The sequence below is a fragment of the Chiloscyllium plagiosum genome, chromosome 9 (assembly GCF_004010195.1).
Source record: "Chiloscyllium plagiosum isolate BGI_BamShark_2017 chromosome 9, ASM401019v2, whole genome shotgun sequence".
In the NCBI taxonomy this organism is placed as follows: Eukaryota; Metazoa; Chordata; class Chondrichthyes; order Orectolobiformes; family Hemiscylliidae; genus Chiloscyllium; species Chiloscyllium plagiosum.
The window spans coordinates 33,522,277-33,550,261 of record NC_057718.1 but is presented as its reverse complement, the minus strand read 5'-3'; the positions used below and the strand labels follow the sequence as shown (position 1 = coordinate 33,550,261).

Below are 27,985 nucleotides of genomic sequence, written 5' to 3'. Positions count from 1 at the left end.
ATGTATTCTAACATAATACACAATGAAATAGAAAGCTAACTTGCAGATCTTGCTTAATCTTTAAGAAAGCAGCTCAGATTAGTACAAGCCCTTTCTCAGATGAGCTTTCCGAAACTGAAGAAAGTGACAGCTCGAGAGGAAGTTCCAGGACTTCATTGACAGGATCAGACTCTCGCAAAGGCAGTAGTCCAAGCAGTCCACGGGCCATGAAACGAGGTGAGATTCCCTTTGGATTTGTATAATGCAACACAGATAAATGAGAAAATGGGAATCTGTGTAAGCAAATGATAAAATAAGACATTAATAAGAGTTTCCAAGATTAATTAATTTCTTCACTGTTAATTAATTAATTGCTAACCTATGTTCTGATGTTAATACCCTTTAAGCGGGTTAGTAATAAAATATTTATTATAGCATTGTCTCCACGTGCTCCATTTTTACATAGTATCACATGACTTATTTCAAATAAGCACCATGAAATAGAAACAATGACAACTTAATGCAATGAAATACAAGGGAACAAGAGAATAACTTACGAGTATCAGGAATTATGTTATCCTGGCCCATTCTCTTGGGGTTTCTATCCTGTTTTCCATTATGATGACTGCAACACATGCCTTGCTATGTTCCCAAGCCTATCTGGCTTGTCTAGTACAAATCCAAAACTATTCTCCTGTCAAATTCTACAGTAGAGGAACATTGCTGAAACTAGATATTTCCTATGCTGTTGGGCCCATATAAATAGTGCTGGATGTCATTAGTTCACACTCAATATCTGAAACTTGGAGAAAAGCTAGTGATAGACCATCACAGAGAATCTTCACAACATTTATACCAGCCAAATCAGGAACACTACCAATACCCATGTAGCAATGTGGGGACAACAGGATATGTTGCTGGATATTGCAGGAGAACAGAGCTGTTTATCTGCAAATGAGTGTATCTAAATGGCAGTGTCAAAATATAAGTAAATAAAATTAAATCCCAGGTCTGGTAGTACTGAGGAGACAGAGAGGCTAGAGATAGATTTAGACCAGTTAGCAGAGTGGGCAAAGAAACGGCAGATGAAATGCAATGTGGGAAAGTGTGATGCCATGCATTTTGGCCGGAGGAATAGAAGCATGGACTATTTTCTAAATGGGAGAAAATTCAGAAATCTGAAGTGCAAAGGAGCTTGGGAGTTCTAGTCCAGGATTCTCTTAAGGTGAACTTGCAGGTTGAGTCGGTAGTTGGGAAGGTAAATGCAATGTTGGCATTTATTTGAGATGACGAGAATTTAAATGCAGGGATGTACTTCTGAGACTTTATAAAGCTTTGGTTAGACCACATCTAGAGTATTGTGAGCAATTTTGGGCCCCATACCTCAGGAAGGATGTACTGGCCCTGGAGCATGTTCAAAGGAGGTTCACAAGAATGGTCCCAGGAATGAAAAACTTAACATATGAGGAATGTTTGAGGACTCTGGGTTTATATTCAAAGTAATTTAGAAGGATGAGGGGGGAATCTAACTGAAACATATGGAATACTGAATGGTCTGGACAGAGTAGATATTAGAAAGATGGTTCCATTGATAGGAGAGACTAAGATCTGAGAGCACAGCCTTAAAGGGAAGACCCTTTAGAATGGAGATAAGGTGAATCTTCTTCAGTTAGAGAGTGATTGCCACAGAAGGCTGTGGAGGCCAAGTCATTGAGTACATTTAAGACAAAGCTAGTTAGGCTCCTGATTGTCAAGGGGATCAAGAGTTACAGGGAGAAAGCAGGAGAATGGAATTGAGAAACTTATTAGCCATGATTGAATGGCAGAGATGGGCTGAATGGCCTAATTTCTGCTCCTATCTCTTATGGTCTTATGGATCTGGGGAATGTGAACAGTTCATTGCATCAAGATATTCAATATGTCAAGAGTTCAATATAAACAGATGCTATTTAATAACCTTTGGAATGTCGGAGATGGTAAGTTAGAAATACTGTTCACTTGTCCAGAAGAAAACTCTGGGACACAAGCACTATGCTTATACACCAATATTATATGAAAGTGAATTGGATAGTCTGCTGATTCTTCAGAATAATCTCCGTATTTAAAGGAATAAGCTTTGAGGATAAATATTTTAAAGTTGAATCACATTAGCTTGAGTGTTGAAAGATTGAGAAGTGATCTAGTCAAGATATTGAAAAAAGATTTGAAAAGGGCAGATACAGATAACTATTTCCTCCGCTGGCAATCCAGAACAAAAGGCACAGTCCTTAAATTAGAATGTGAGCTCTTTAGGGGAAAAATTAGGGAGCACCTCTCAACACAAAAAATCGTTCAAAACTAGATTTCTGAGTAACAAAGCTGTTGATGTTACACCAATTGAAAACCAAAAGATTGAAATCAACAGATGTTTAGTAGGTACGGCACTCAAATATATTAATCAAATTTAGGATGGTGGAGTTGAATAATAGGTTAGAAATGCTGAATCTGATCAGTTGAACAGGATTGTGGAGACAAATAGTATCCTTTGCCCTACATTGTTGTAGAAATCACTAAACAGAGTTCAATTTGAAGTGGGAATGTGGTAATAATGCCTAAGGAAACAACACCATTTATGAAATATATTGTGAGATGCACAGTTGCATTATCTTGTGGATGCACCGAAGACATCCTTCCTATAGAAATTTTAAAAAATAATTTCCTCAACAAATGTCTTTCTTAATTTTGCTTTTTTTTGCAGGGGTATGTTTTAAATTAAAATACTGACGGGATTAAAAATATTTCCAAACGCTCTTAAATATAGTCAATAGTCCTGAATTTGGAGAGCTCTATAATCAGAGAATCATTCTCATTGTGGGAATACAAGGCATATGTATTCTATTGCATATTTTACTCAAGATCAGCATGCAGTGCAACGCAGTGTAAATACAGTTGTGCTTGAATATGTAAAGCAATAAAGTTTGTAGATGTGCAGAGCTCTTGCTAACCCCGTTTTCATAACTTAGACATTATGCACTCTTAACTTGGGCTTAAATTTTGCTGTTGGGTTGGGAGCAGAGAGTGAAGACAGTTTCTGGCTTTGCAAATGGAATTCAGAGAAAGTACTTCAGAAATTTGCAATTTGGTTCCAGAGGATCAAGGTTTTGTGGGAATTGTGACCAACAACCTGTGAAGGAATTCTGGGTTCCAGATGGAGAGGTGGATTTGACAAAAGGCTGACTTCCATGCACCAGCACTAGTGTGAAAAAAAAATACCAAAGGCAACACTCACCCCTAATTCTTCATAGTTCCAATATCTAACCCCACCTCCATGACTTTGTCCTTCTATCCTTCAAGCCAACTCACCAGCATCCACCAGCGGCAATCTTTAGGACCCATGCTGAGATTATAGATCAAATTCTGTGTGTTGATTGACTAATGCACTTTTTCAAAAGCTCTCTCATTGATTTTTCTTTTGAGAAATCACCGTATTTAACTTTCTTTAATCCCTATAAAAAGAAACATTCGTTATTGTACTTTCATCTTAGAATTTTGTAATTAATTATAGCTGTTAATCAACCTGTGAACTGACCAGCACCCAGTGTGAATGTGACAAGTTATGAAATCAGTCATCTAGCATGTTTTCTGAATATTTACCGACAGACTTATGCCCACAGACAGACTGAAAAAAAAGCACTGAATTATTTTTAATAATGCAGATATTGCTTCAAATTCTTAAAGGCAGGTGATTTAAAAGCATTGAAAGCTTGATGGCTCCAACTGACAGCTCCCCTTTACAAATCCAGTGAACTTCAGTTCCAAAGGATTTATCCGCTTTTTACTTGGTCACGTCTACTTTGAACAATCGTAAAAGGAACTTCTCCCAGAGATATCCTGACCGCATAGCCAAAAGAGTACCTCACCTTTCCAAAATGATACTGTACCTCTGCACAGAACTCTGACGAGCTTATATTTTCTCCTACCGGTTATGTTTTTAGAAATCCTGACAGTCAAAATAAAATCTGACAAAACAGCTAAAGTTTAATGTGTGGAGTTATCTCTGGACCACAGATATGCACATTTTAACCCACCAACCCCACCCCCTGACCCACCTTTGCTGCACTCCTGCAAAAATGGCAGGAGCTGGGTTCATGGGAAGGAGTTCCTGATTTTGGCCGCTAGGGCCATTTTATGGATGTGGATTCTCTCTGCCTGTGAAAGAGTAAAGGATTTTATCTTTTCATGTTACAACAAGCCTTCAGATTATTTTATTTTAATTAAGACACAACTAAAAGGGCACTTCCTCTTGGGCAAAGTAAAATAACCCATATTTCCTAAACCTGAAGTAAAACATCGAGGTGTTGCATAGTCTAGGGATGTATCTTAAGTTCCAACAGTTGAGAACAACAAAATTCAATCTCAATGCACGTAAATAAGAGGAATTCATCAGCTCAAACCTTTGAGCCTTGAGGGGGATATTCTATCTTTTCATTTTGTGTGGAAGATTGCTTTCTATAAGTATGGAGTTTGTATGAATATTAATACACATATTCTATGAATATTTTGAGCAGGAGTATCGATGTCTTCTATGACTTCAGAAAGTGATTACGCCATTCCACCAGATGCATACTGTACAGACACAGAATGTTCTGAGCCAGAACAGAAACTTCCAAAAACATGTTCTTCCCATTCCATCGATAGTGGCAAAAATGTAAGTATTTATTCTTGTCAAGTATGAATCCTGCTCACTAGCAGATCAAAATAACATAGCAATCATCATTCAGGGATCAAAAGTTCTGTGGTTGATCCACTAGCTGTGCTTCAGTTATTTATCTTATCACAGACAATCCTTAAACATTGGGAGTATTACACCTAATCCCATTACTCCAGGCTTAGATATAAGGAAATCAATTAGTCCTCAATCTTGATCATTATCCAATGAGCATCATTTAAAGTTTATGTTTTCGATCACTGACCAGGAAAAAGATTTTAAAAATCACACTTCACTAGGTTATAATCCAATGGCATTATTTGAAAACACTAGGTTTCAGAGCACTAATACCTGATGAAGGAACAGCACTCCGAAAGCCAGTGTGTTCAAATAAACCGATTGGACTATAACTTGGTGCCATGTAATTTTTGATCTTGTCCAACCCAGTCCAACACCACCACCTCCACATCATGGTGTCCAGGAACAAAATTAAATTCAGCTTAGGTGGCCAAAGTCAATAGCGTAAACACTATAGAGGTGGGTTTGTTTACGTCAACATCATAAACGATGCATGACTAGAATTACCACAAGTTCCAATGCTTTCTATTCCATCTTTCATTCCCTGTGGTGCAAACTACAAGACTTGGTACTTGCTGGTAGTGAAAAACATTATTATTTGATTCGAGTCCCACTCTATATACTTACTGCTCAAAATGTTAGTTGATTTCAATTAGAAAGTTGTTTTACCATGTATTGTTTATTTAATGTTACCTAATGTAAGAATACATCTTTTCCAAATCACCAGTAAAATGACTGGATTGAAATGCTGAGTTTGAATGTTGTCTGATGTGCTTAAAAATGAGTTCTGTTATTTTCTTCAAATGCATATTTTGAATAGTGTGACCTCTTTCTCTGTCTGAAAGCAGATGTTTGGAGATTATCCATTGGTGCTTCACTTTATAGTTTTGATCTGAATTTTGTTACTACAATTTATGAACTCCTGAAGGTCTTGATTGGAAATTTGACATCCACACAAATATACAAAATTGACCTGTTGAAGATGAGCAGAAATTCTCTTAAAATTGTCATCAACATCTCTGAAGAATATGCTCACTTCAAACTAAATAAATCTTTTTGCAAAGTGCAAGTAGTGATCCCAATTACCATCAATTAGTTTGTAGTTTCTCTTTTTGAGACAGATGCATCAAATGGATAGAAAAATATGTCCAACTAAAATTTGCTTCACTCCATATCCATTTATAATGTGACAAAGTAAAATACAAAACATTTTTCCAATAATGCAAAAATAATGTGCACAATGATCCATTGTACAGGAACTTTTAGAAAAGTCTGGATATTTGTTAAAAATGGGAGGAAAAGTGAAAACATGGAAACGGCGATGGTTTGTCCTTAAAGGTGGTGAATTGCTGTACTACAAATCACCAGTAAGTAAGATAACTACTCTGTTTTAAATTTATAGAGTAACTAGTTTAATGCTAACCAGTAAAAGCATTACAAATAGGAGTCAGCATTAGGCCCTCAAGCCCTGTTCTGCCATTTCATATGATCGTGGCTGATTTTACATACCAATTTCCCTTGCTGTCCTATTCCCATATGTCTTGATGTTGTAAATGAGCAAAATTTAATCTCTGTCTTGAATGTAATCAGCAACATTCCACAGCTCTCTCGAGTGGAAACTTCCAAAGATTTACAATCTTCTGAGTAGCCAGTATGAATGCCATGCATCAAGTGGCCTTCTGATGTGCTGTAAAACCCTGTAAGAAACTTATATGATTTATTGAGATTACCTCTGATTCTTCTAAGTCTCAGAAATGTTTCTACATGTTTTTGATTTATGGCTGAAATAATGGAATATTGTCCCTTATGATATCATTCACTTTACCTGCATTATCTTCAGATTTAAAAATTCTGAATCCAAATTATTCTTTAGCAGTGATGTGCTGAACAATATGCTGGTTAATTTCGTATGAGATTGGGTCAGAATATACCAGTGTTACTTCTATAACCATAAGACCATAATATTTAGGAGCAGAATTCAGCCCATCGAGTCTGCTCCACCATTCAATCATGGCTGATATGTTTCTCAACCCCATTTTTCTGCCTTCTCTCCATAGCCCTTGATCCCCTTACGTATCCAGCATCTATCTATCTCTGGCTTGAATACATTTAATAGCTTGGCCTCCACTGCCTTCTGCAGCAATGAATTCCACAAATTCACCACCGTCTGGTTGCAGAAATTCCGCCTCATCTCTGGTGTAAAGAGTAATCCCTTCACTCTGAGGCAGTGCCGTTGGGTCCTAATCTCTCCTACAAGTGAAAACATCTCCACTCCACTCTATCCAGGCCTCTCAGTATTGTGTAAGTTTCAATGAGACTCCCCCGCCCGCCCCATCCTTTTCATTTCCCACCCATCTGTAGGGTGGCTCATGGTTACCACTACTGCCTCACAGCACCAGGGACCAGGGTTCAAGTCCAGCCTTGAGTGACAGTGTGTGTGTGGAGTTTGTACATTCTCCTCTTATCTGTGTGGGTTTCCTCAGGGTTTGTACATTCCTCCAGTTTCCTCCCACATTCCAAAGATGAGCATATTAGGTAGATTGACTATGCTAAATTGCCCCACAGTATCCATGGATGTGTAGTCTACATGAATTTGCTCTGGGAAATGCAGGGTTACAGGGATAGGGTAGGGATGTGTCTGGTGGGATGCGTTTCAGAGAGTTGGTGCGGACTCGATGGGCTGAATCGCCTGCTTTCACACTGAGGATTCTATGATTCTAAACTCCATTGCGGACAGACCCAGAGTCCTCATTCTCTCCTCCTATGACATGCCCATTGTCCCTCGGATCATTCATATAAACCTCCTCTGCACCCCCCTCCAAGTCTAGCACATCCTTCCCTTTGGGGCTCGAAACTGCTCACAATGTTCCAAATGCAGTCTGACCAGAGCTTTATGCAGCCTCTGTCATACATCCCTGGTCTTGTCTTCTAGTCGTTTCAAAATGAATGCTAACATTGCATTTGCCTTCTTAACTGCCAACTGAACCTGCACGTTAACGTTAAGAGAATCCTGAACTCTGACCCCCAAATCCCTTTGTGCTTCAGATTTCCTTTTCCCATTTAGAAAATAGTCTATGCCTCTATTCTTCAGCCCTTGGCCCATCATGCATACCCAGTCAATAGAAGTTGTGGCAGGAACGACCACACACTACTCTGCTTTAGGCAATTATTAGCTTGCAATAATTGAGTGACTCCATCAGGTCATGTGGATTTTCATGCAGAAAGGATAAGAGTGGGAAACTCAATAAAGCTTTCATCCATTCAGCCTGATCTGCATTTCAATCTAGAAAATATTAATAATCTTCAGACTACCCAGATTAATACCTGAAAATGAGCCTATATTGCATACACTAAAATCTGATTTCTCTTATCTCTAAATTCAGAGTGATGTCATCCGTAAACCACAAGGTCAGATTGAGCTCAATGTCTCAAATCACATTGTCAGGTGTGACGGAAAACAAACAATTCAGGTAGTATTTTTAGTCACGTTTCTCTAATACAGTGCTCCTTTCAAACAACTTTGCAACATTAAGTTATTGAATTTGCAAGTATCCTCTGACAACTACATGCTTGAAGGTGCTTATACTCTATGTATTTCAGGGAAGTGAAAACAATCTATTTTTTAAAGAAACGTTTTTGGAGGTTCCAAGCTTCAATGGTGTGCCCCTAGAATCTCCAGCTTTTATTAATGCAAACCATGCTATATTTGATTTTCAAGTTTAGGTTGATAATAGTTTAGTACTAGTAGAACTTCCCAACATGCTACAAGCCTGCAACAATCTAAAAAGGCACATGTACATAGAACTGTACAGCACAGGAACAATCCCTTTGGCCCATGATATTGTGCTGAACATGACGCCAGATTAAACTAATCCCATTTGCCTACCCTTGGTCCATAACCCTCCATACTTTGCATATTCATGTGTTTATCTAAAAGTCCCTTTGCCCCTATTGTATCTGCCTCCACCACCACCCTGGCAGGGTGTTCCAGACTCCTCCCACTCTGTAAAAAAAAAACTTGTCCCTCACATCTCCTTTGAACTTTCCCTCTCTCACTTTAAATGCATGCCCTCTAGTATTAAACATTTCAACTCTGGGATTCTGACCGTAGACTGTATCTATGTATCTCATAATTTTATAGACTTCTTTTCAAGTCTTCCCTCAGCCTCTGCTACTCCAAAGAAAACAACCTGAATTTTTCTGGCCTCTCCTTACAGCTCATACCCTCTAATCCAGGCAGCATCCTGATAAATCTCTTCTGCACTGTTCTCAAAGCCTCCATATCCTTTCTGTAATGTAGCTACCAGAATTGAATGCAATACTCTAAATGTGGCCTAACCAAAGTCTTATAAAGCTGCAACATGACATCCCTGCTCTTATATGCAATTCCCTGACCAATAAAGGCAAGCATGCCATACGCCTTCTTTACCACCCTATCTACTTGCATGGCCAATGATGTACATTGGAGAATACAGTCTCTCCTAATGACAGAGGTACCAATATTATGTGATGGAGCACTTGAAGATGTGTGTGTAGCTCGTAACAAATTCAATTTTAGAGAATTTTCTCCTCTTTGAACTTGTGCAGCTGGGACTGTTGGATAGTTCATGGAAAGGAAGAAGATGAGATTGATTGATTGCTCAGACAAGTAAAATATCTGTTGTATATTCCATACCTCTGAGGATAGCTGTCCTCAGTGGTATCCTAGAATTTACACTGCTATACCTGTGGCAAGGTTTGGTTATATAGTTCAGCTTGAAGTATTTGACACAACTCTGTAACAGCTTATTATATTAAATCAAAGCTCATTTGACAAAAGGAAATTTATACATAAGTTCATCTGGTAAATTGAAGGTTAGAGATCTCTGCTTAGAGATACAATGGGAAGGTTAAGTGGGAAGGTTACGTAGAAGTGTACAAAGACCCCTTTCCTGTCTGTCATCCCTTTCTTCATTGTTTCCCACCTGCAGCAGGAATATATATGAGGTTTTTCCATGGGTAAACTTAGTCTTCCTCAACTGCTCCAATAGTGGGACAGAAAAGCGCACCACAGTAATTGACAGAAAAGTTTGTGAATAGTGGATAAGCAATAGGAAAATGCAAACTAAGTGAAAAATGTATTTAAAATCTTGCTAAGATTTAGTGAAATATCCTGATGAATTACTGTCTGAATGCAACTCAACGTCTAGTAACCCTGAATTTCCATTTATTTAAGCAAATAGATAGCTCTGTGTTAGACATAGATGAAGACCAGGAAAATAAATAGACAATCATAGTATACAGATTAAACATCTTTTTTTAATTGGCAACTTCCTACCTCATTTATTCTTCTATCAGAAATCTAAGAGAAATGTGGAATGATGGTATTCCCCTTATATTCCTCTCATTATTCCATCATTTGTACCTACACATTGATTATTATAAATGTTTTCTTTTAGTAACTAATGTTATTGTGCCAGTTACAGGAATATTCTATGATGAACTCCTCGAGTAAAAAAAAATGTGACAGAGTGTTTGACTTTTACATACATATATTTAATATTATTTATTGTAACTTTGTATTTTTGGGTTCTTAAAATAGTAACATGGGTATTTTGTGTGTCTGAAGTTAATAGTCAATTCACAATTGTGTAGGCTGTGGTGATTTGTTTTAAAACCGTTTTTGAGGCCTGTCTTCAGAACTAATGAGGTTTTATGTTCATTGCAGGGTTTCATGACCAAACAAGATAAGCAGGCTTCAATTTAGAAGTTAAGGAATACATTTTTAAGTGTAGGAAAACATTCAAAGCTTAGAGAGATAATCTTTATTAGTTTGACTTTTGACCAGTTCTTTGAAGACACTTCTATAGACCAGTTTTCCTGAGAAAGGAAGGATGTAGTGAAACTAGATTTTCTTAAAGTAAAGAATTAGTGATAGCCCCAGACCAGAAGTTGGGATAAAATCCTAAAAAGGTTTCTTGAAACTCAGAGGTATAATAGTTCCAGGAAGAAGCAGTTCTGGTCTATAAGTTAAAATCATAGTTAACTTTGTCAAAGTGCTGAAGACAGGGACTCTGACGCATGTGCTGTAGGAGTGGTGTTTGAAGGTACAAGGTGTAGTTTTGGGTACTGTACAAAAGCTGTTGTTTTTGTTTTCAATTTATAAAGGAGTGTTTTGCAATTGATGGGATTATACTGTGTGTTTAAAAATCTTTAAATTTGTATTATAAATAAATAGTTGTATTGATGGTGCAAAATTTGTAGAATTATGTGCTTATTTTTGACTGAGAAATCATTTTGTTCAAACCAGACCAAACAAAGTGACATCCAGCAAACTAGGTTTCAATCTGGGATCTGACATACCCAATAATTACATCAGCTGGATTCGTCACAATATTTGTTTTAAAACAAGTTGGCTTTTGTATTTAGGAGTAAAACATTCCCCAAAAGAATGGCCATTTTGATTACAACTGTTATTTTTGCATGCTTTTGTAAGTTAGTGTGTTCATTTGACCGTCAGTTCAATCATTTACCCAATTGCAAAGATTCAGTGTCAGTGTAATGACATGTTTATTGTATTTTCTATCCAAGCTCATTACAGAAAAGAAGACATACTACCTGACTGCAGATTCTCCAAATATTCTTGAGGAATGGATTAGGGTTTTGCAGAATGTGTTACGTGTCCAAGCTGCTAGCCCTCTTTTCACACAGCCAGATGTCAAGCCATCAATTGAAGGTTTACTAACCAAGGTACTGTTTCTTTAATTATATATACAATAATTGATGGCCAACTTGAATGACAGGAATGTGCATTCACCAATTTGGAACTGAAATGTATTAATTCGAAGTATGTTGTTTGTGATAAACAGCTTATGTTCTAAACTTTTGATTTGGATAAATATTACCATATTACCTAAATATCTAATTCTCATGTATTTAGGTAGCTGTAAATGTAGACGCACAGGTGACTAACTAATCCAGCATTGATTGAGACAATTCATTTTCAAAACTATGTGTTTCAGTTATGATGAGCTTAAAATATTAATCTAAAGAAATCGATCCTTAAATTACTTACAACAGAACGTTTTGTTACTGCTAAAAATTGTAAAAGGTATTGTTTAGGTATGAAGATATCTCAATTTAGAGGATCTGTTGATGTCTCAAAGACAGCACTTACAAAGGTGTCATACAGTGCTGAGGTTTATTATTCAATAGTTTAAATCATCAATAATTTAAGATAGTGTTGAATGTAAATGTTACAGTAATTAAAGTCACAGAAAACCTAGCTATTGATTTAATTCATAAACAGTAACCTTGTCATATTTATTTTTTGATAAAAAATGTTGTTCTAGGTTGTGGTAATCCTGAGCATTGAAATGTCAAGTGAATGTTGCCAGTTATTTAGTTAAGACCAAAAATATTCAACCTACAGCAGAATAAAAGACATATCAAAAACTTGGCCAAGGCCCAGTTACGGTTTGTTTTGGTGATTTGTTCTGAAATAACAGCCTAGCTGCATATTTTCTCACTTGAATAGTGGCACACCAATCAATTAAAGAAGATGAAAATATAAGTTTAGGAGGAGCTTTTTGTTTTTATTTCTTGCTGTTAATGCAATGCATAGAATCAGATACCAGGCTATTGTGTCTTAAACTGAATCTAACAATTGCCTTGCAGGTAAAGCATGGTTACTCCAAGAGAGTCTGGTGTGCACTTGTTGGAAAAATTCTTTATTATTTCCGTAATCACGAAAATAAGGTAAAACAGCACCTTTAAAGTGATTATGTCTTTTCCAACCTCCATATTTTGTTCACTGATAGACAACCTGCTTACTCTCCAGACTTGAAATCTGTTTTGAAAATGTGTTGCTGGAAAAGCGCAGCAGGTCAGGCAGCATCCAAGGAACAGGAGAATCGACGTTTCGGGCATAAGCCCTTCTTCAGGATTCCTGAAGAAGGGCTTATGCCCGAAACGTCGATTCTCCTGTTCCTTGGATGCTGCCTGACCTGCTGGGCTTTTCCAGCAACACATTTTCAGCTCTGATCTCCAGCATCTGCAGACCTCACTTTCTCCTTGAAATCTGTTTTGCTCAACATACTGAGGACTAAAGATATGACAAACTCTTTGACAGGTTGCATGTGGAAGAGGCTGTTGTAATTTTTATAGTCTTAATCGGCCCAGACAATCTTTTTTTTCATTTCAATTCTTCATCTGCTTTTCCTGAACAGCTGAGGTCATAAATTTGTCATGTGATACAAACTCAGCATCTTCACAACATAACCCAATTTACCTTTTGTCTTATTTATTTCAGTGATTTTTTTTCTTTTTGCTTTTGCTCGTGTCTCCTTTTATTCCTACATCTTTTTTATTTGTTCCCTTGCTCTGTCATTTCCTTTTATGTCTCTTGAGTCTGTTTTGTGTTTTGGCACTTCATTCATCATATGTTTACAGATTCTCTTACAAATCAAAGATGCCCTTTTGACAAGCACTGAAGGCATAGCAACTTCATTTCAAAACTCTCATTAACAGTCCCTGGAACCACTCCATATGAGTAATCTTCCCTAGTCATGCATTCATGGCCATATCTCCTACATTATTTGTTATTGAATTCTGTTTCCTGGAATGTATGCCCTCCAGAATGAAGGTCAATCTTGAAGCCTTACAAAGCTAACTCAAATGCTCTTCCATTCTGTTTTGCTACTACCTGGCCTGCCCTTAAAAGACTCCAATAAGCACACCCCTTTTGCTGTCTTTAGAATTGCACTCTCAAATCCCATTACTTTTCCCCTGAATGTCCATCTCCCAGACCTTGAGCTGGTCTATTACATTGGACTGAATTTGAGGTGGTCTTGAGGGTGAAGGTAAAGTCTGTAAAATCTGCTTGATCAACTGCTGCCAGATTGTCCATTTATAACTTGAATTGAAGTGGAATCTGGGTGGTAAGCCAATCTGTTCCAAGAAGGCAGGTTGGAAGTTAAAGGACTGCCATTTACCTCATTGTCTGCAGTTTTTTTTTTAAGTTTATCTATTGACTGGGTATCCTGAACCTCATGGAACCTATCAGCTTCACTGTAATAAGGACGTAGTGGATTGAGAAGTTAAGTGCCTTCAACCCAACTCCTGGATCCAGGTGCTTGCTTGGGGAAATTTACCCATCCCTTAACCATCACCAGCTTTTTTCCCCCCATTTTGCCATACCTCTGATGCCAACACAATTCCTCCAAATGAAAGGCTATCAGAATAGGCAAGAAGGTGGAGTTGAAGTTAAGACCAGATGAGCAATGATTTTATTCAATAACAGAACTTGTTCAGAAGGCTGAGTGGCCAACTGTTGCTTATAATTATATGTTTGAATGTGTCATCAGCAATTCACTTGCCCCAGATGTGTTTTGTGATTCCATGCACATGTTGCTGGATCTTGACCAACAAATAAACCAAAAGCAATATCTTCCAATGATGTTCCAAAAGTAAGTAGTTTCCTTGGCTAACTGTACTGATCAATATCCATGTTTAGTGTTCAGATTAGAGAAGAATTTGGCTCCTGTGAACTTCCTCCTGTGTTGAAATTTTGAATGGGCATCCTCTTAGGGGGAGGCTTAGAGCAGTTTAATTTAGATAAACTATGATTTTGCTGTCCTTGTTAACTCCACCTATTTGTGATGATCCATATGGCAAATAATACCATTTTTTTCCATGCAATCCAGGTCATATTTAAGTGTTTTTTGGACATGAAACTGCATCTTCTGGGAAGGTTAATCAGTGGAAATGCATCTTCTCTGAATTGCAAGAAAACATTGCTTTTGAAATGTCCTAAGGCATTGGACCTGTCTGCTCACAGCTGTGGTAAATCTTGGACTGTCACAATGTGAACATTCTTGGCCTTTTCTGCTTGTATGGGTACCCCTGTGATCTGGAGGATAGTCGCAATATTGAGAGCTAAACATGCTGGTAGTCCTGACTCTGCTGGTCCATTTCTGTCTGAGGCAAAATGTTTGTGGTTGCTGTGCTGAATTGCCGTAGCTGTGTTGCATTGTTAGTGTTGGTTGAATGGTGAAGTTACAATGATCCCATTACATGTCCTTCAGAATTCAGACTGGTAGGATATTTGTAATAACTCTCATGTCAATCTTCATTTTAGTGTATCTTTGCCAGTTTTATTTGGCTAAGTGAAGTTGATTGAGGCAAAAGATTTTAATGGTGAGCTTTGTGACTTTTTTGTGTCTGTCATGTCTGCAGCTTTTTATTGGGTGACAAAAAGCAATCATTGTTAATGCTTGTCTGTTATTTTGTGTTAATGTAAATTCCGATTTCCTCATGTTTGTGGCATTGAGTTTAATAGAGTGGTTATGATTAGTGAGAATATTGAGAAGTCTTTCAGTTCTGCTTCTGTGAATAAAAATCTCCCAAATGTCAACACAAACACAGAAGTTATTGGTACAATGTAACTGTATCGACTAGTGAAGGAATTAGTGAAGACCAATAGGTAGCCCCTACAAACCAAGAAGTAGCCTTTGAGGAAATCTCAAGTACTTCCCCTGGGGCCTATACCCCTTCAATCTTATTTCACACACACCCTTACTACTAAGAGAGAAGCAGTCTTTCATCCCATCAATTTGCCAGCCCCATGTCTATTCTCTGTATTAAAGGTGGTTTTAAAAATATTTGTAATGCACTGTACTACAGTGCCTTTATTCACAATCTGTTACACATTTTGATTATTTTCAAGTTCCCATTAGGTCAGATAAACTTGGTGGAAGCAAGAGTCGAAGAAGTAGACCGATCGTGTGACTCAGATGAAGACTATGAGACGAGCAGTTGTAGTCTTCTGTCCACACATTACACAATTTCTATATATCCCAAAGAGCAGGGGCCTACCTATCTCCTCATTGGCTCCAAACATGAAAAGGTAAACTTAGAGTTGTTTAATAAGCATACCACCTCTTTTATATTAATCTACGGACACTTAGATTTATAATTAATGTTCTTCAGTATTATACAGTGACTTCATGCAGGACTTGCATTTATGATGTGTGGTTACAACGTTGAGAAGTCCCAAACAGGTTTACAGCCAATTCCCTCTTGTGAATGTAGACATGGAAGCCAATTTATGCACAGCAAGATCCCACAAAGTGATTTGAGAAAACAAAATTCTAAGTATCTGTTTCAGCTGTCGTTTGAGTAATTGTTAGCTGGAAAACCAGGAGAATTGCCCTGCCCTTCATTGAATAGTCTCAGGGAATCTTTTCAACCAAACTCTGAGAGACCAGACAGGACTCCAGTTTATAGTTCCAGCCAAAAATAGTGCAGCACACATTCAGTATTGTAATTAATTACCAGTCGAGTTCCTGTTCCCATCTCTGAAGGGGAACCTGAAGCCAAGACTGACCCACTCCAAGACAATAATGATATTGCTAAGACATAGTTGATACCTCAATAAAATGAACATGGCGAAGGTGATATGTAGTTTGTTTACTCATTAGCAGTGATCATTTTTCCATCAGTTGTTATCAAGTGTTGGAGTATAGTCACAGTAGATCTTTGGTTAAAAATCAGACCAGTTTGAAAATCACAGAATTGGTTATCCAACTGGGGCTTGAATGAAGCACTGGTGTTTTAATATATTTTGTTTTCTTCATAGGATACCTGGTTGTATCAACTAACTATAGCTGCAGGCAGCACCAATGTAAATGTGGGAACTGAATTTGAACAACTCGTTGGCAACCTGTTTAATGCAGACAGTGATACCTGTAAGTAATATTTCAGGCACAGAGGGAGGTTATGTTAACCAAAATAAACAGTTGTGTCTGGAATCAGATGAGGGTTTTAACTCCCTTAAAATTGGATTCCTGGCCTAAACCCATCCACTTCATCTTTAATAAAGGCTGGAAGAGTTGATGGGAAACCAACCATGAAAGTAGTTAATGTGTAAACAAAATATGATAACAAGGCTATGAACCTCATAGTCATTCAACTTTTCATCATTAATTGTTTCGGCTCTGTCTCTGGACCCTCAGGAAATGTGGCAGTTATATTCCTGCAATGACTTGTCAGATTCAGAAGGTGAGTGCATTTAAGTGTACATCCTCACATCCTTCTCCCTGTAAAGACTCCATTCCATTCTACCAGATTCTCCATCTCCACCGTATATGTTCTGTGATGCTGCCTTCCGCAGGAAGACCTCGGAAATGCCCTCGCCCTCACAGTCTTCAAGCATGTCTGACCCTTTTCCTGCACTTCTGCCCTCATCTCTTCTCTTCCTTCCCACACATTGATAGGGTCCCCCAGTTCTCACTTTCCACCCCATCAGCATTCACACCCAAAGGATTATAAGCTGCCATTTCCACCACCTCCAGCAAGATGCCACCACCAGAAACATATTGTGCTCCCCTCCCTTGTCAGCATTCTACAGATCCCTCTGGGACACCTGGTCCATTTCGCTTCTACTCTCTGCATCACCTATATCTTCCCTTGCAATCACAGAAACTGTAACACCTGTCCATTTACTTCCTCCATCCTCACTATGCAAGATCCAGACACACCTTTGAGGTGAAGTAATGATTTACTTGCACTTCATTCAATCTAGTTTACAATGTGGTCTCCTCTACACCAGGGACACGAAACACTGTGACTGATTTGCAGAATGCCTACATTATGACCTCAATAATATCCCTGAGCTTCCAATTGCCTGCAGCTTTAGCACGTGGCAGGAGTATTTCCTGGCCAACATTTCTGTCTTAGGCCTGTTGGAGTGCCCCACTGAAGCTTAATGCAAACTGGAAGAACACCATCTCATTTTCCACTTAGGGACTCTGTAGCATTCAGGACTTAATATTGAGTTCAATAATTTTAGAGTCTGAGCATCTTCTTCCATATACTTTATCCAGCCCTTATTACCACCTGCGTTGCTTTCATCACAGCCACCGTTTTTCACCTACCAATTGTCCCCATTGTCAGCTTTTCTCCTTCCTTGATTATCCATCTCCTTGTCCCCCAACTGTCTTTCTTTCCCTGTGGACTCCATCTGCACCTATCCTCTCACTTCTTCAACTCCCAGCCCACCACCCCTCTCTCCACCATATATAACACCTTTATCTAGCTATTACTAGATATGAACCCCAATCATTGACTCTGTTTTTTTCCACAAATGCTGCCAGACCTGCTGACTTTTTTCAGCAATTTCTATTTTGTCCCACAAGGAACATGATGATAATGACCAGATAATTTTATTTAATTTCCTGTTGAGAAATAAATCATGGGGACAGTGGGGATAACTTACTGTTCCTCTTCAAAATAGTGCCAAGGGTTCTATTAGAATAAGCACTCTGATAAATGGAGCCTTGGTTTAACATCTCATCTGAAAGACAGCACCTCTAACAGTGAAGTACTGCATTAGTACTGCACTGGAGTGTCATGTTGATTTTTTTTTTATGCCCAAGCCCTAGATTGGGACTTGAATCTAATTTAGAAGCAAATATGCCACTATCTGAGCCACAGCTGATGCGGACGAATTAAGCAAGATCCCAATGTCTAGCCTCTGCATCATTCAGTCACATTTATAAAAACTAAATTAGTTTTATTAAACAGTCTTATCTGCAGTCTCAGGGTTGAGTCCTGGCAAGTAATGAAAATTCTTAGGCTTGTATGTTTACTACTTAATTCATCATCTTGATTGTTGTTAACCTGTAGTCAGATGTGGAACTAAATTAACTTAATTTCTCAATTTTAAATGACTGTAGTAATTGTTATGCTTTTCCTAGAGATCCATAAATTTTAAAATGAGATTTTTACTTCTAGTTGATTGCTGAAATTGGCTGGGTGCTGGCAGATGGGATTAGATTGCATTAGGATATCTGGTCGGCATGGACGAGTTGGACCGAAGGGTCTGTTTCTGTGCTGTACACTCAATGACTCTCTCTATCTGACAGCAGTTGTTTAAAAATTCAAATAGCTCTTATCTTTCTCAATCTAAGTCTCTCTTTGATCTATAATAATCAAATCAATGTCAATCCAATTAAATTAATGTCAGACAGAATGGCAAGAAGGTCAAGCCTTCTTGTTGCTGGACTGTTAACCCAGAGAGTCAGGTTCGAATTCTGCAGATGGTGGAATTTGCATTCAATAAATATTTAGAATTAAGAGTCTAATGATGACCATGAATCCATGTCAATTGTCAGAAAACCTCATCTGGTTCACTAATGTCCTTTAGAGAAGGAAACTGCCATCCTTACCTCGTCTGGCCTATGTGTTACTCCAGACCCACAGCAATGTGGTTAAAGCTTAACTGCCATCTGGACAATTAGGGATGGGCAATAAATGCTGACCTGGCCAGCAATGACCTCATCCCATAAATGAATAAATAAAAAGTCTTCTTCATTTACCCTAAACGTAAAGCAACAGTACCAAAATATAATAATCTTATTAAACTCATAAATTTAACACTGTAATGATTCAAACATGAATAATATGACTTTTTATTTAATTTATTAATTTTTACATTCAATTTATTCAATTATTTTACTCTGATTCTGCTCTTTGACAGATTCCCAGTTGTGGTCACACCCTACTCTGTGCTATAGTAAAGATGGAATAGCGTCTCCTCTTACCACACTACCATCTGCAGCTTTACAGACTGAAGCGCTCAAATTGTTTAAGGTAACATTGATTAGTACGCACTACAATTTGTTGCCAAAGTAATGGCAAGACTATAGGCACTTGCTTTACATGTGCTAAAATAACTTCACCTTAAGGTAGTTACATGCTTGAAGGCAAAAAATCCAAGAATTGACATGCATGGATCAGTTAGTAGCTTCACAAAAACGTCATCCCGCTGTCAGATTCATCATTGAAATACATTATTTGTGTCAAGTTGCTGTACTTGTGTAATAGAAACAAACTGAACTCACCACGGAATGTTCATCCACTTCTGTCTAATAACTCTTTTAATAAAATGATAGTAATAATTACTGATTATCAATGTCTCTGGAACTGAAAATTATAATTACAACTGTGGAGTCCATTGCTTTATGCTGAAATTAATGGTGATTTAAAAAACTTTCTCTTTAAAGAAAGATCTAATAAACAGAAGACATGCCGCACATGATTAGATTCACTGCTAGGGCAATCATAGGCCAATGTATTTCACCAGTGTATGGGATGATATATATTGAATATATTTAGTGGATTGGGTTGCAATGTTTTTGCAATATTCACCAGGCTAATATTTTCATGTTGGTTGATGGTAACATAAAATGCAATAGTAATATTTTGAATTTCATTGTGATTTATAGAATCTGATGTTAAAATTTGCATTGTGTTTGGTTATGTACCACTGAACAAATATTAAACTTCTCTTTTGGCATGCTTTCACCCAATTGTCATGAATATATTTTCTGATACAGCACTGGGGAAATATAAATGAACTGATGAATTGGAACTCAATTTTTGCATTGGGAGAGGTATTATGAAAGTACTTACTGTCATAAATGCTACTGAAGACAATATTTTGTTAAATGCAGAAGACATTTGGCCTAATGTTAAAAATCACACAACACTAGGTTATAGTCCAACAGGTTTATTTGGAAGCATTTGCTTTCGAGCGCTGCTCCTTCATCAGGTGGTTGTCAAGTGTAACATAATTGTTGGGATTACATCTGAAGCAAAGAATCATCACTGACCCTGCAAAAACTTGGATATTGAAACTTTGAACATTTATATTAAATTATATTTGTGAGGGCAAAGAGAGGTGGGAGTCCCATTTTCACTATCCTTTTTGTGAAAAAGTATTTCTTGATGGCTTGTTAATAGTTCTTTGAATTATGTGTCCAAAGTGAATAAATCAGTACCATCTATCAATTCTTCGGGTCAATAATTAGATAGTTCTACCAAACTGTGATCCCATGACTATCAAAATATATGTAGCTTTGCTGAAGTGTAAGTTTTTAAACTTCCAATTACTCATGTGACCTCACCCAAAATTCAAAATGGTCCCTCCACATTTCCTCAGAATTCAATAATGTGGTTCGATGTTCTTTGTCTTACAAAATATAGGAAGCAATTTCATACTATGTCAAGGTATATTTTGCCACATCTCACACCAGCTGATCTTGTGGTTCCCAAGATAATTTAGTGCCAATTTGTGGGCAGTTCTTTTGCTGATGACCTGCATCCAACACGAGTTTGATTTCAGACTAACCAGAGACTATAATCTTCAGAAAGAAGAGATTCCTATTTTTTATCACCAATAGCATAAAGTAGTTAACTATCGTCATAAAATGAAATATTTGTTTTATTCTACAGACTTCTCAGTTATTCATCAATGTTACTATTGATGCCCCTGCAATTGATTATCATGTATCACTGGCTCAGAGTGTTTTACAAGTGTGTCTCACACATAAAGAGTTGCAAAATGAAATCTACTGTCAAATAATCAAGCAAACAAGAAAGCGACAAACCCAGAACCAATCTGCATGTATACAGGTATTGTATATGTGAAGAATTTTCAAAATAAAATTTGCATTGTTTGTTAGTAAATAAACAAATGTGCTGCTTAGATGAGAATTCTGAGCTACTCAGAATTGTCAGTTATGATTTATTCCTACATTCAAAGCTCAGTTTCTCATTATATCTGGTTGGTAGTGCTTCACAGAAGTGCACATCTTGTGAAACAAATAAATAATTACGAGAGCAAGGTTGGATTTTTAATGAAAATTAAGAAAAGTGTTTCAGCAAACATCAAAATGTTATATTCCTGTTGTTCCCATACTTAACTGCTATCTTATCTTCCACCATAGTTTGAATATTATTTCCTTTAAATGGAAGGACCTTGAACTTTAAATATTTATCACCTGGTTAATTACTGGGATTTTGGAGACATCCTGAAGTGAAATCTAACAGGAAACTGAAATGACAGGTTGGAAGGATGGTTCAAATGTTTCTAATTGTAAAGATTTCTACTAGGTAGATTAATTGTTGATTTCTACAAATTTTAAAAAATACAATTAATGATGTGAGCAATTTGTGGAGCAATGAAATATTGATATATTCTTTAAGTCATAGAGTCATAGAGATGTACAGCATGGAAACAGACCCTTTGGTCGAACTCGTCCATGCCAACCAGATATCCCAACCTAATCTAGTCCCATTTGCCAGCACCTGGCCATATCTCTCCAAACCCTTCCTATTCATATACTCATCCAGGTGTCTTTTATATGTTGCAATTGTACTAGTCTCCATCACTTCCTCTAGCTCATTCCATACACGCACCACCCTCTGCGTGAAAAAATTGCCCCTTGGGTCCCTTTTATACTAGATTAGATTAGATTCCCAACAGTGTGGAAATAGGCCCTTTGGCCCAAAACGTCCACACCGACCCTCCAAAGAGCAACCCACCCAGACTGATTCCCCTACACCTAACACTATGGACAGTTTAGCATGGCCAATTCACCTAACCTGCACATCTTTGGACTGTGGGAGGAAACCAGAGCACCTGGAGGAAACCCACGCAGACCTGGGGAGAATGTCCAAACTCCACACAGACAGTTGCCCGAGGTGGGAATTGAACTTGGGTCCCTGGTGCTGTGAGGCAGCAGTGCTAACCACTGAGCCACCCGCCCTATCTTTTCCCACTCACCCTAAACCTATGCCCTCTAGTTCTAGACTTCCTCACTCCAGGGAAAAGACCTTGTCTATTTATGTTATCCATGCCCCTCATGATCTTATAAACTTCTATGAGGTCACCCCTCAGCTTTTGATGCTCCATGGAAAACAGACCCAGCCTATTCAGCCTCTCCGTATAGCTCAAATCCTCCAACCCTGGCAACATCCTTGTAAGTCTTTTCTGAACCCTTTCAAGTTTCACAACATCTTTTGGATAAGAAGGAGACCAGAATTGCACGTAATATTCCAAAAGTGGCCTAATCAATGTCCTGTACAGCTGCAACATGACCTCCCAACTCCTATACTCAATATTCTGACCAGTAAAGGAAAGCATACCAAACGCCTTCTTCACTATTCTATCTACCTGTGACTCTACTTTCAAGGAGCTATAAACCTGCACTTCAAGATTTCTTTGTTCAGCAACACTCCCTAGGACCTTACCATTAAGTGTATAAGTCCTCCTAAGATTTGCTTTCCTAAAATGCAGCACCTTGCATTTATCTTAATTAAACTCCATCAACCACTCCTCAGCCCTTTGGCCCATCTGATCAAGATCCCTTTGTAATCTGAGGTAATCTTCTTCAATGTCCACTACATCTCCAGTTTTGGTGTCATCTACAAATTTACTAACTATAGCTCCCACGTTGATATCCAAATCATTTATATAAATGACAAAAAATAGCGGACACAGCACCGATCCTTGTGGCACTCCACTGGTCACAGGTCTCCACTCTGAAAAACAACCCTCCACGACCATCCTCTCTCTTCTACCTTTAAGCTAGATCTGTATCCAAATGGTTAGTTCTCCCTGTATTCCATGAACTCTAATCTTGCTAACCAATCTCCCATGGGGGTGCCTTACTGAAGTCCATATAGATCAAGTCCACCACTCTGCCCTCATCAATTCTCTTCGTTACTTTTTCAAAAAACTCAATCAAGTTCGTGACACATGACTTCCCATGCACAAAGTCATGCTGACTATCCCTAATCAGTCCTTGCCTTTCCAAATACGTGTAAATGCTGTCCCTCAAGATTCCCTCCAACAACTTGCCCACCACTGACATCAGGCTCACTGGTCTATAGTTCCCTGGCTTGTCCTTACCGCCCATCTTAAATAATGGTACCATGTTCGCCAACCTCCAATCTTCTGGCACCTCACCCCTGTGGCTATCGATAATACAAACATCTCAGCAAGGAGCCTAGCAATCATTTCCCTTACTTCCCACAGAGTTCTAGGGTACACCTGATCAGGTCCTGGGAATTTATCCATCTTTCAGCGTTTCAAGACATCCCAGCACCACCACCTCTGTAATGTGGACATTTTTCAAGATGTCACCATCTATTTCTCCACATTCCAGATCTTCCATGTCCTTCTCCACAGTAAAAACTGATGCAAAATACTCGTTTAGTATCTTCCCCCATCTCCTGTGGCTCCACACAAAGGCTGCCTAGCTCATTTTTGAGGGGCCCTATTTGCTCCGTAGTTAACTCTTTTGTCCTTAATGTATTTGTAAAAACCCTTTGGATTCTCCTTAACCCTATTTGCCAAAGCTATCTCATATCCCCTTTTTGCCCTCCTGATTCCCCTCTTAAGTATACTCCTACTGCCTTTATAGTATTCGAAAATTCACTCTATCTCTCCTGTCTATACTTCCTTCTTTTTCTTAACCAAACCATCAAATTCTCTAGTCATCCAGCATTCCCTACACCTCCCAGCCTTTCCTTTCACCCAACAGGAATATACTGTTCTCTGGATTCTCGTTATACCATTTCTGAAGATTCCCATTTTCCAGCCTTTCCTTTACCTGAGAACATCTGCACCCAATCAGCTTTTGAATATTCTTGCCTAATACTGTCAAAATTGACCTTCCTCCAATTTAGAACTTCAACTTTTAGATCTGGTCTATCCTTTACCATCACTATTTTTAAATTAATAGAATTATGGTCGCTGGCCCCAAAGTGCTCCAGACACCTCAGACACCTGCCCTGCCTTATTAGGTCAAGTTCTGCACCTTCTCTAGTAGGTACATCCACATACTGAATCAGAAAACTTTCTTGTACACTTAACAAATTCTTCCCCATCTATAAACACTATGTCAGTCCCGATCTATGTCTGGAAAGTTAAAATCCCTGACCATAATCACTCTATGATTTTTACAGATTACTGAAATCGCCTTACAAATTTGTTTCTCAATTTCCCTCTGACTATTATGGGGTCTATAATACAATCCCAATGAGGTGATCATCCCTTCCTTATTTCTCAGTTCCACCCAATTAACGTCCCTGGATGTATTTCCAGGAATGCCCTCCTCAGTAAAGCTGTGATGCTGTCCCTTATCAAAAATGCCAACCCCTCCTCTCTCGCCTCCCTTTCTTGAGAAATGCACACTAATTCATACATAAAATGCAACTTATTTACTTTAAACAATATAACAGATAGCAAAAGTTTCTATAAATATATGAACCGAGAAAGAGTGGCTAAGGTAAACATTGGCCCTTTACAGGATGAGAAGGGTGATTTAGTAATGGGATATGAGGAAATGGCTGATACATTGAACAGGTATTTTGTGTCGGTCGTCACAGTGGAGGACATGAATAACATGCCAGATACTGACATGGAGACGAAGATAGTTGAGGACCTAGAAACAATCATTGTCGTGAAAGAGGTAGTATGTGACAAGCTAATGGAGCTAAAGGTAGACAAGTCTCCCACCCCTGATGAAATGCATCCCAGGGTACAAAAAGAGATGCCAGGGGAAATGGCAAATTCACTTGTGGAAATTTTCCAAAATTTGCTGGACTCTGGAGCAGTTCTAGCAGATTGGAAAACAGCAAGTGTGACGCCACTGTTTAAAAACACTGGAATTCTATAAAGACATTATGAGCAAGGTGGACATCGGGGACCCAGCGGATGTGGTGTATCTAGGTTTCCAAAAATCATTCGACAAGGTGTCACACAAAAGGCTGCTGCATAAGATAAAGATGCATGGCATTACAGGTAATATATTAGCATGGATAGAGAATTTGTTAACTAACAGGAAGCAAACAGGGGGAATAAATTAGTGTTTTTCTGGTTGGCAATCGGTGACTAGTGGTGTGCCTCAAGGATCAGTGCTAGGAACGCAATTATTCACAATTATACAAAGATGATTTGGAGTTGGGGACCATGTGTAGTGTTTGCAGATGACACATAAGATGAGTGGTAGGGCAAAGTGTGCAGAGGGACATTGTTACTTTAAGTGAGTGGGTCTGGCAGATGTAGTACAATATTCATAAATATGAAGTCATCCATTTTGGTAGTAATAACAGAGAAAAGGACTGACTTGAATGGTAAAAAAAAATTACAGCATGCTGCTGTGCAGAGGGACCTGTGTGCACTTGTGCATGAATCACATAAGTGATTACAAAGGCAAATGTAATTTTGTCCTTCATTGCTAAAGGGGTTGGGTTTTAAAATAGGGAGGTTATGCTGCAACTGTACAGGGTGCTGGTGAGGCCACACCTGGAGTACTGCTTGCAGATTTGGTCTCATTACTTGAGAAAGGATGTACTGGCACTAGAGGGGTACAGAGGAGATTCACTAGGTTGATTCCGGAGTTGAGGGGGTTGGCTTCTGAGGAGAGACTGTGTAGACTGGGATTATTTTCATTGGAATTTAGGAGAATGAGGGGGGATCTTATAGAAACATGTAAAATTATGAAGGGAATATATAAGATAGGAGAGAAGATGTTTCCACTGGCAGGTGAAACTAGGACAAGAGGGCATAGCTTCAAAATTAGGGGGCGCAGATTTAGGACTGAATTGAGACGGAACTTCTTCATGCAAAAGGTTGTGTATCTATGGAATTCCCTGCCCAGTGAAGTAATTAAGGCTTCCTCAGTAATGTTTTTAAAGCTAAGGTAGACACTTTTTTGAAGAGTAAAAGAATTTAGGGTTGTGGAGAGAGGGCAGGTAAGTGAAGCTGAGGCCATGAGAAGATCAGCCATGATCATATTGAATGGCGGAGCGGACTGTAAGGGTGAGATGGCCTACTCCTGTTCCCAGTTATTATGTAATGCACAAAGACTGGGTGGTGCATTGGATTATCATCTTGTTATTTTGTGTCTATAACTTGAGTTCAAATCTAACCAAGGTGATGTATCTAAAGTCTCTACACTATTCTCAGTGATTTAAATCTCAAGAGGATGCTGCTTGATGAGAACACTGAATCAAATTTATTAGCACGAAAGATTAAATGAAAGCAAAGTCAATTGATTCGATCTTAATTTCAATATTTCACTTAACATTAAGTCGCAAATACCAAACAACGGAAGTTCCAAATGTGTAGTAATTTTGTGGAAAAAATGGAACAACTTTACTAAAGACTGAGTGCTTCTGAGGAATTTCATCAGCCAGAGGGTAGTGAATCTATGGAACTCATTGGCACAGAAGGCTGTGGAGGCCAAGTGATTGAGTATATTTAAGACAGAGATAAATATGTTCTTGATTAGTAAGGCGAACAAAGTTTATGGGATGAAGGCTGTAGAATGGGGTTGAGAAACATATCAGCCATGATCAAATGTCAGAGCAAGTTCTAAGGTTGAATGGCTTAATTCTGCTCCAATATTTTCTGGTCTTGTGATCATTTTACCAATTCCATGTCCAGTAGGTCTAATCAGAGAAATGGTTTTAATAGTTTTTAATATTTTTTCCCAAAAATATCTCTTAAAATTAACTTTTATACCTTTTAGGGATTGCAGTTCTTGGCTCTGTGTGTTGGTCTTTTCCTTCCTCAGCATCCTTTCCTTTGGTTGCTCAAACATCACCTGCAGCAAAATGCAGAACCTAGGTATGTAAGAAGTTATAAAATAAAATGGTCAATAATTTCAGTACAAGTAATGGTGGTACGGTAAAAGGCACTTTTATATCAATTGCAATGTGAGACAATGACAGATGCAAGCTTAAATGTACAGATCCAAAAGTTATTGTTTGAGCTGTGCTGCTCCCCTGCTAGCATTATGAAAATGCATTCACACACACAAAATGCTAGAGAACAAAACATAGAACTGCATATGCTGGAAATCTGAAACAAAACCAAATTGCTGGAGAACTTCAGCAGGTCTGGAAGTATCTGTGGAGGGAAAACAGAATTCTGAGGAAGAGTCACTGAACCTGAAAAGTTGACCTTGCATTGACTCCGCGGATGCTGCCAGAAATGCTGGAGAACTACAGGCAAGTCTGGAAGCATCTGTGGAGAGAACACACAGCTCTGAAGAAGAGTCACTGAACCTGAAATGTTGACTCTGCATTCGCTCCAGATATCGCCAGAAATGCTGAAGGAAATCAGCAGAACTGAAAAAAAGACAGACTGGATTTGAAATGTTAATTCTGTTTCTCTCTTCAAAGATACAGACAGACTTTGAGTTTCTTCAGTATTTTCTGTGTTTGTTTCATATTTCCAGCAGCTGCACTGTTATTTTTATGAAAATGTATCTTTGCATCTACATTGAAATGAATTGATTGATGTGAGATTCCTGTATTTGCATATCACATACAAATAAAACTCATCATAAAAATTTGAGCCTAATGCTTTATCAGTCTCAGGCTGTTAATGATGTGCTGTATGAA

At 38.3% G+C, this 27,985-nt stretch overlaps 1 protein-coding gene and 1 long non-coding RNA gene across 3 annotated transcripts in view; one reads left to right on the top strand and one right to left on the bottom strand.

The window, feature by feature from the left end:
- plekhh2 (pleckstrin homology domain containing, family H (with MyTH4 domain) member 2) overlaps nt 1-27,985 on the top strand; it is a 116,450-nt gene that overhangs the window by 68,078 nt on the left and 20,387 nt on the right. Inside the window, exons 11-21 of one of the 2 annotated variants that reach the window (XM_043695674.1) lie at nt 66-216; nt 4,527-4,666; nt 6,001-6,111; nt 8,128-8,214; nt 11,315-11,473; nt 12,401-12,481; nt 15,450-15,629; nt 16,362-16,470; nt 19,263-19,375; nt 21,020-21,199; nt 27,109-27,206. In XM_043695674.1, coding sequence (XP_043551609.1) covers nt 66-216; nt 4,527-4,666; nt 6,001-6,111; nt 8,128-8,214; nt 11,315-11,473; nt 12,401-12,481; nt 15,450-15,629; nt 16,362-16,470; nt 19,263-19,375; nt 21,020-21,199; nt 27,109-27,206 — 1,409 coding nt within the window. The remainder of the gene's footprint in view (nt 1-65; nt 217-4,526; nt 4,667-6,000; nt 6,112-8,127; nt 8,215-11,314; nt 11,474-12,400; nt 12,482-15,449; nt 15,630-16,361; nt 16,471-19,262; nt 19,376-21,019; nt 21,200-27,108; nt 27,207-27,985) is intronic. The other variant, XM_043695675.1, reaches the window with a different exon arrangement.
- Nucleotides 137-27,297, bottom strand: LOC122552758. Its single transcript, XR_006312480.1, has 3 exons — nt 27,102-27,297; nt 3,322-3,464; nt 137-272 (listed from the first exon to the last, which is right to left on the bottom strand). It is a non-coding gene; the product is annotated as an uncharacterized LOC122552758 (long non-coding RNA).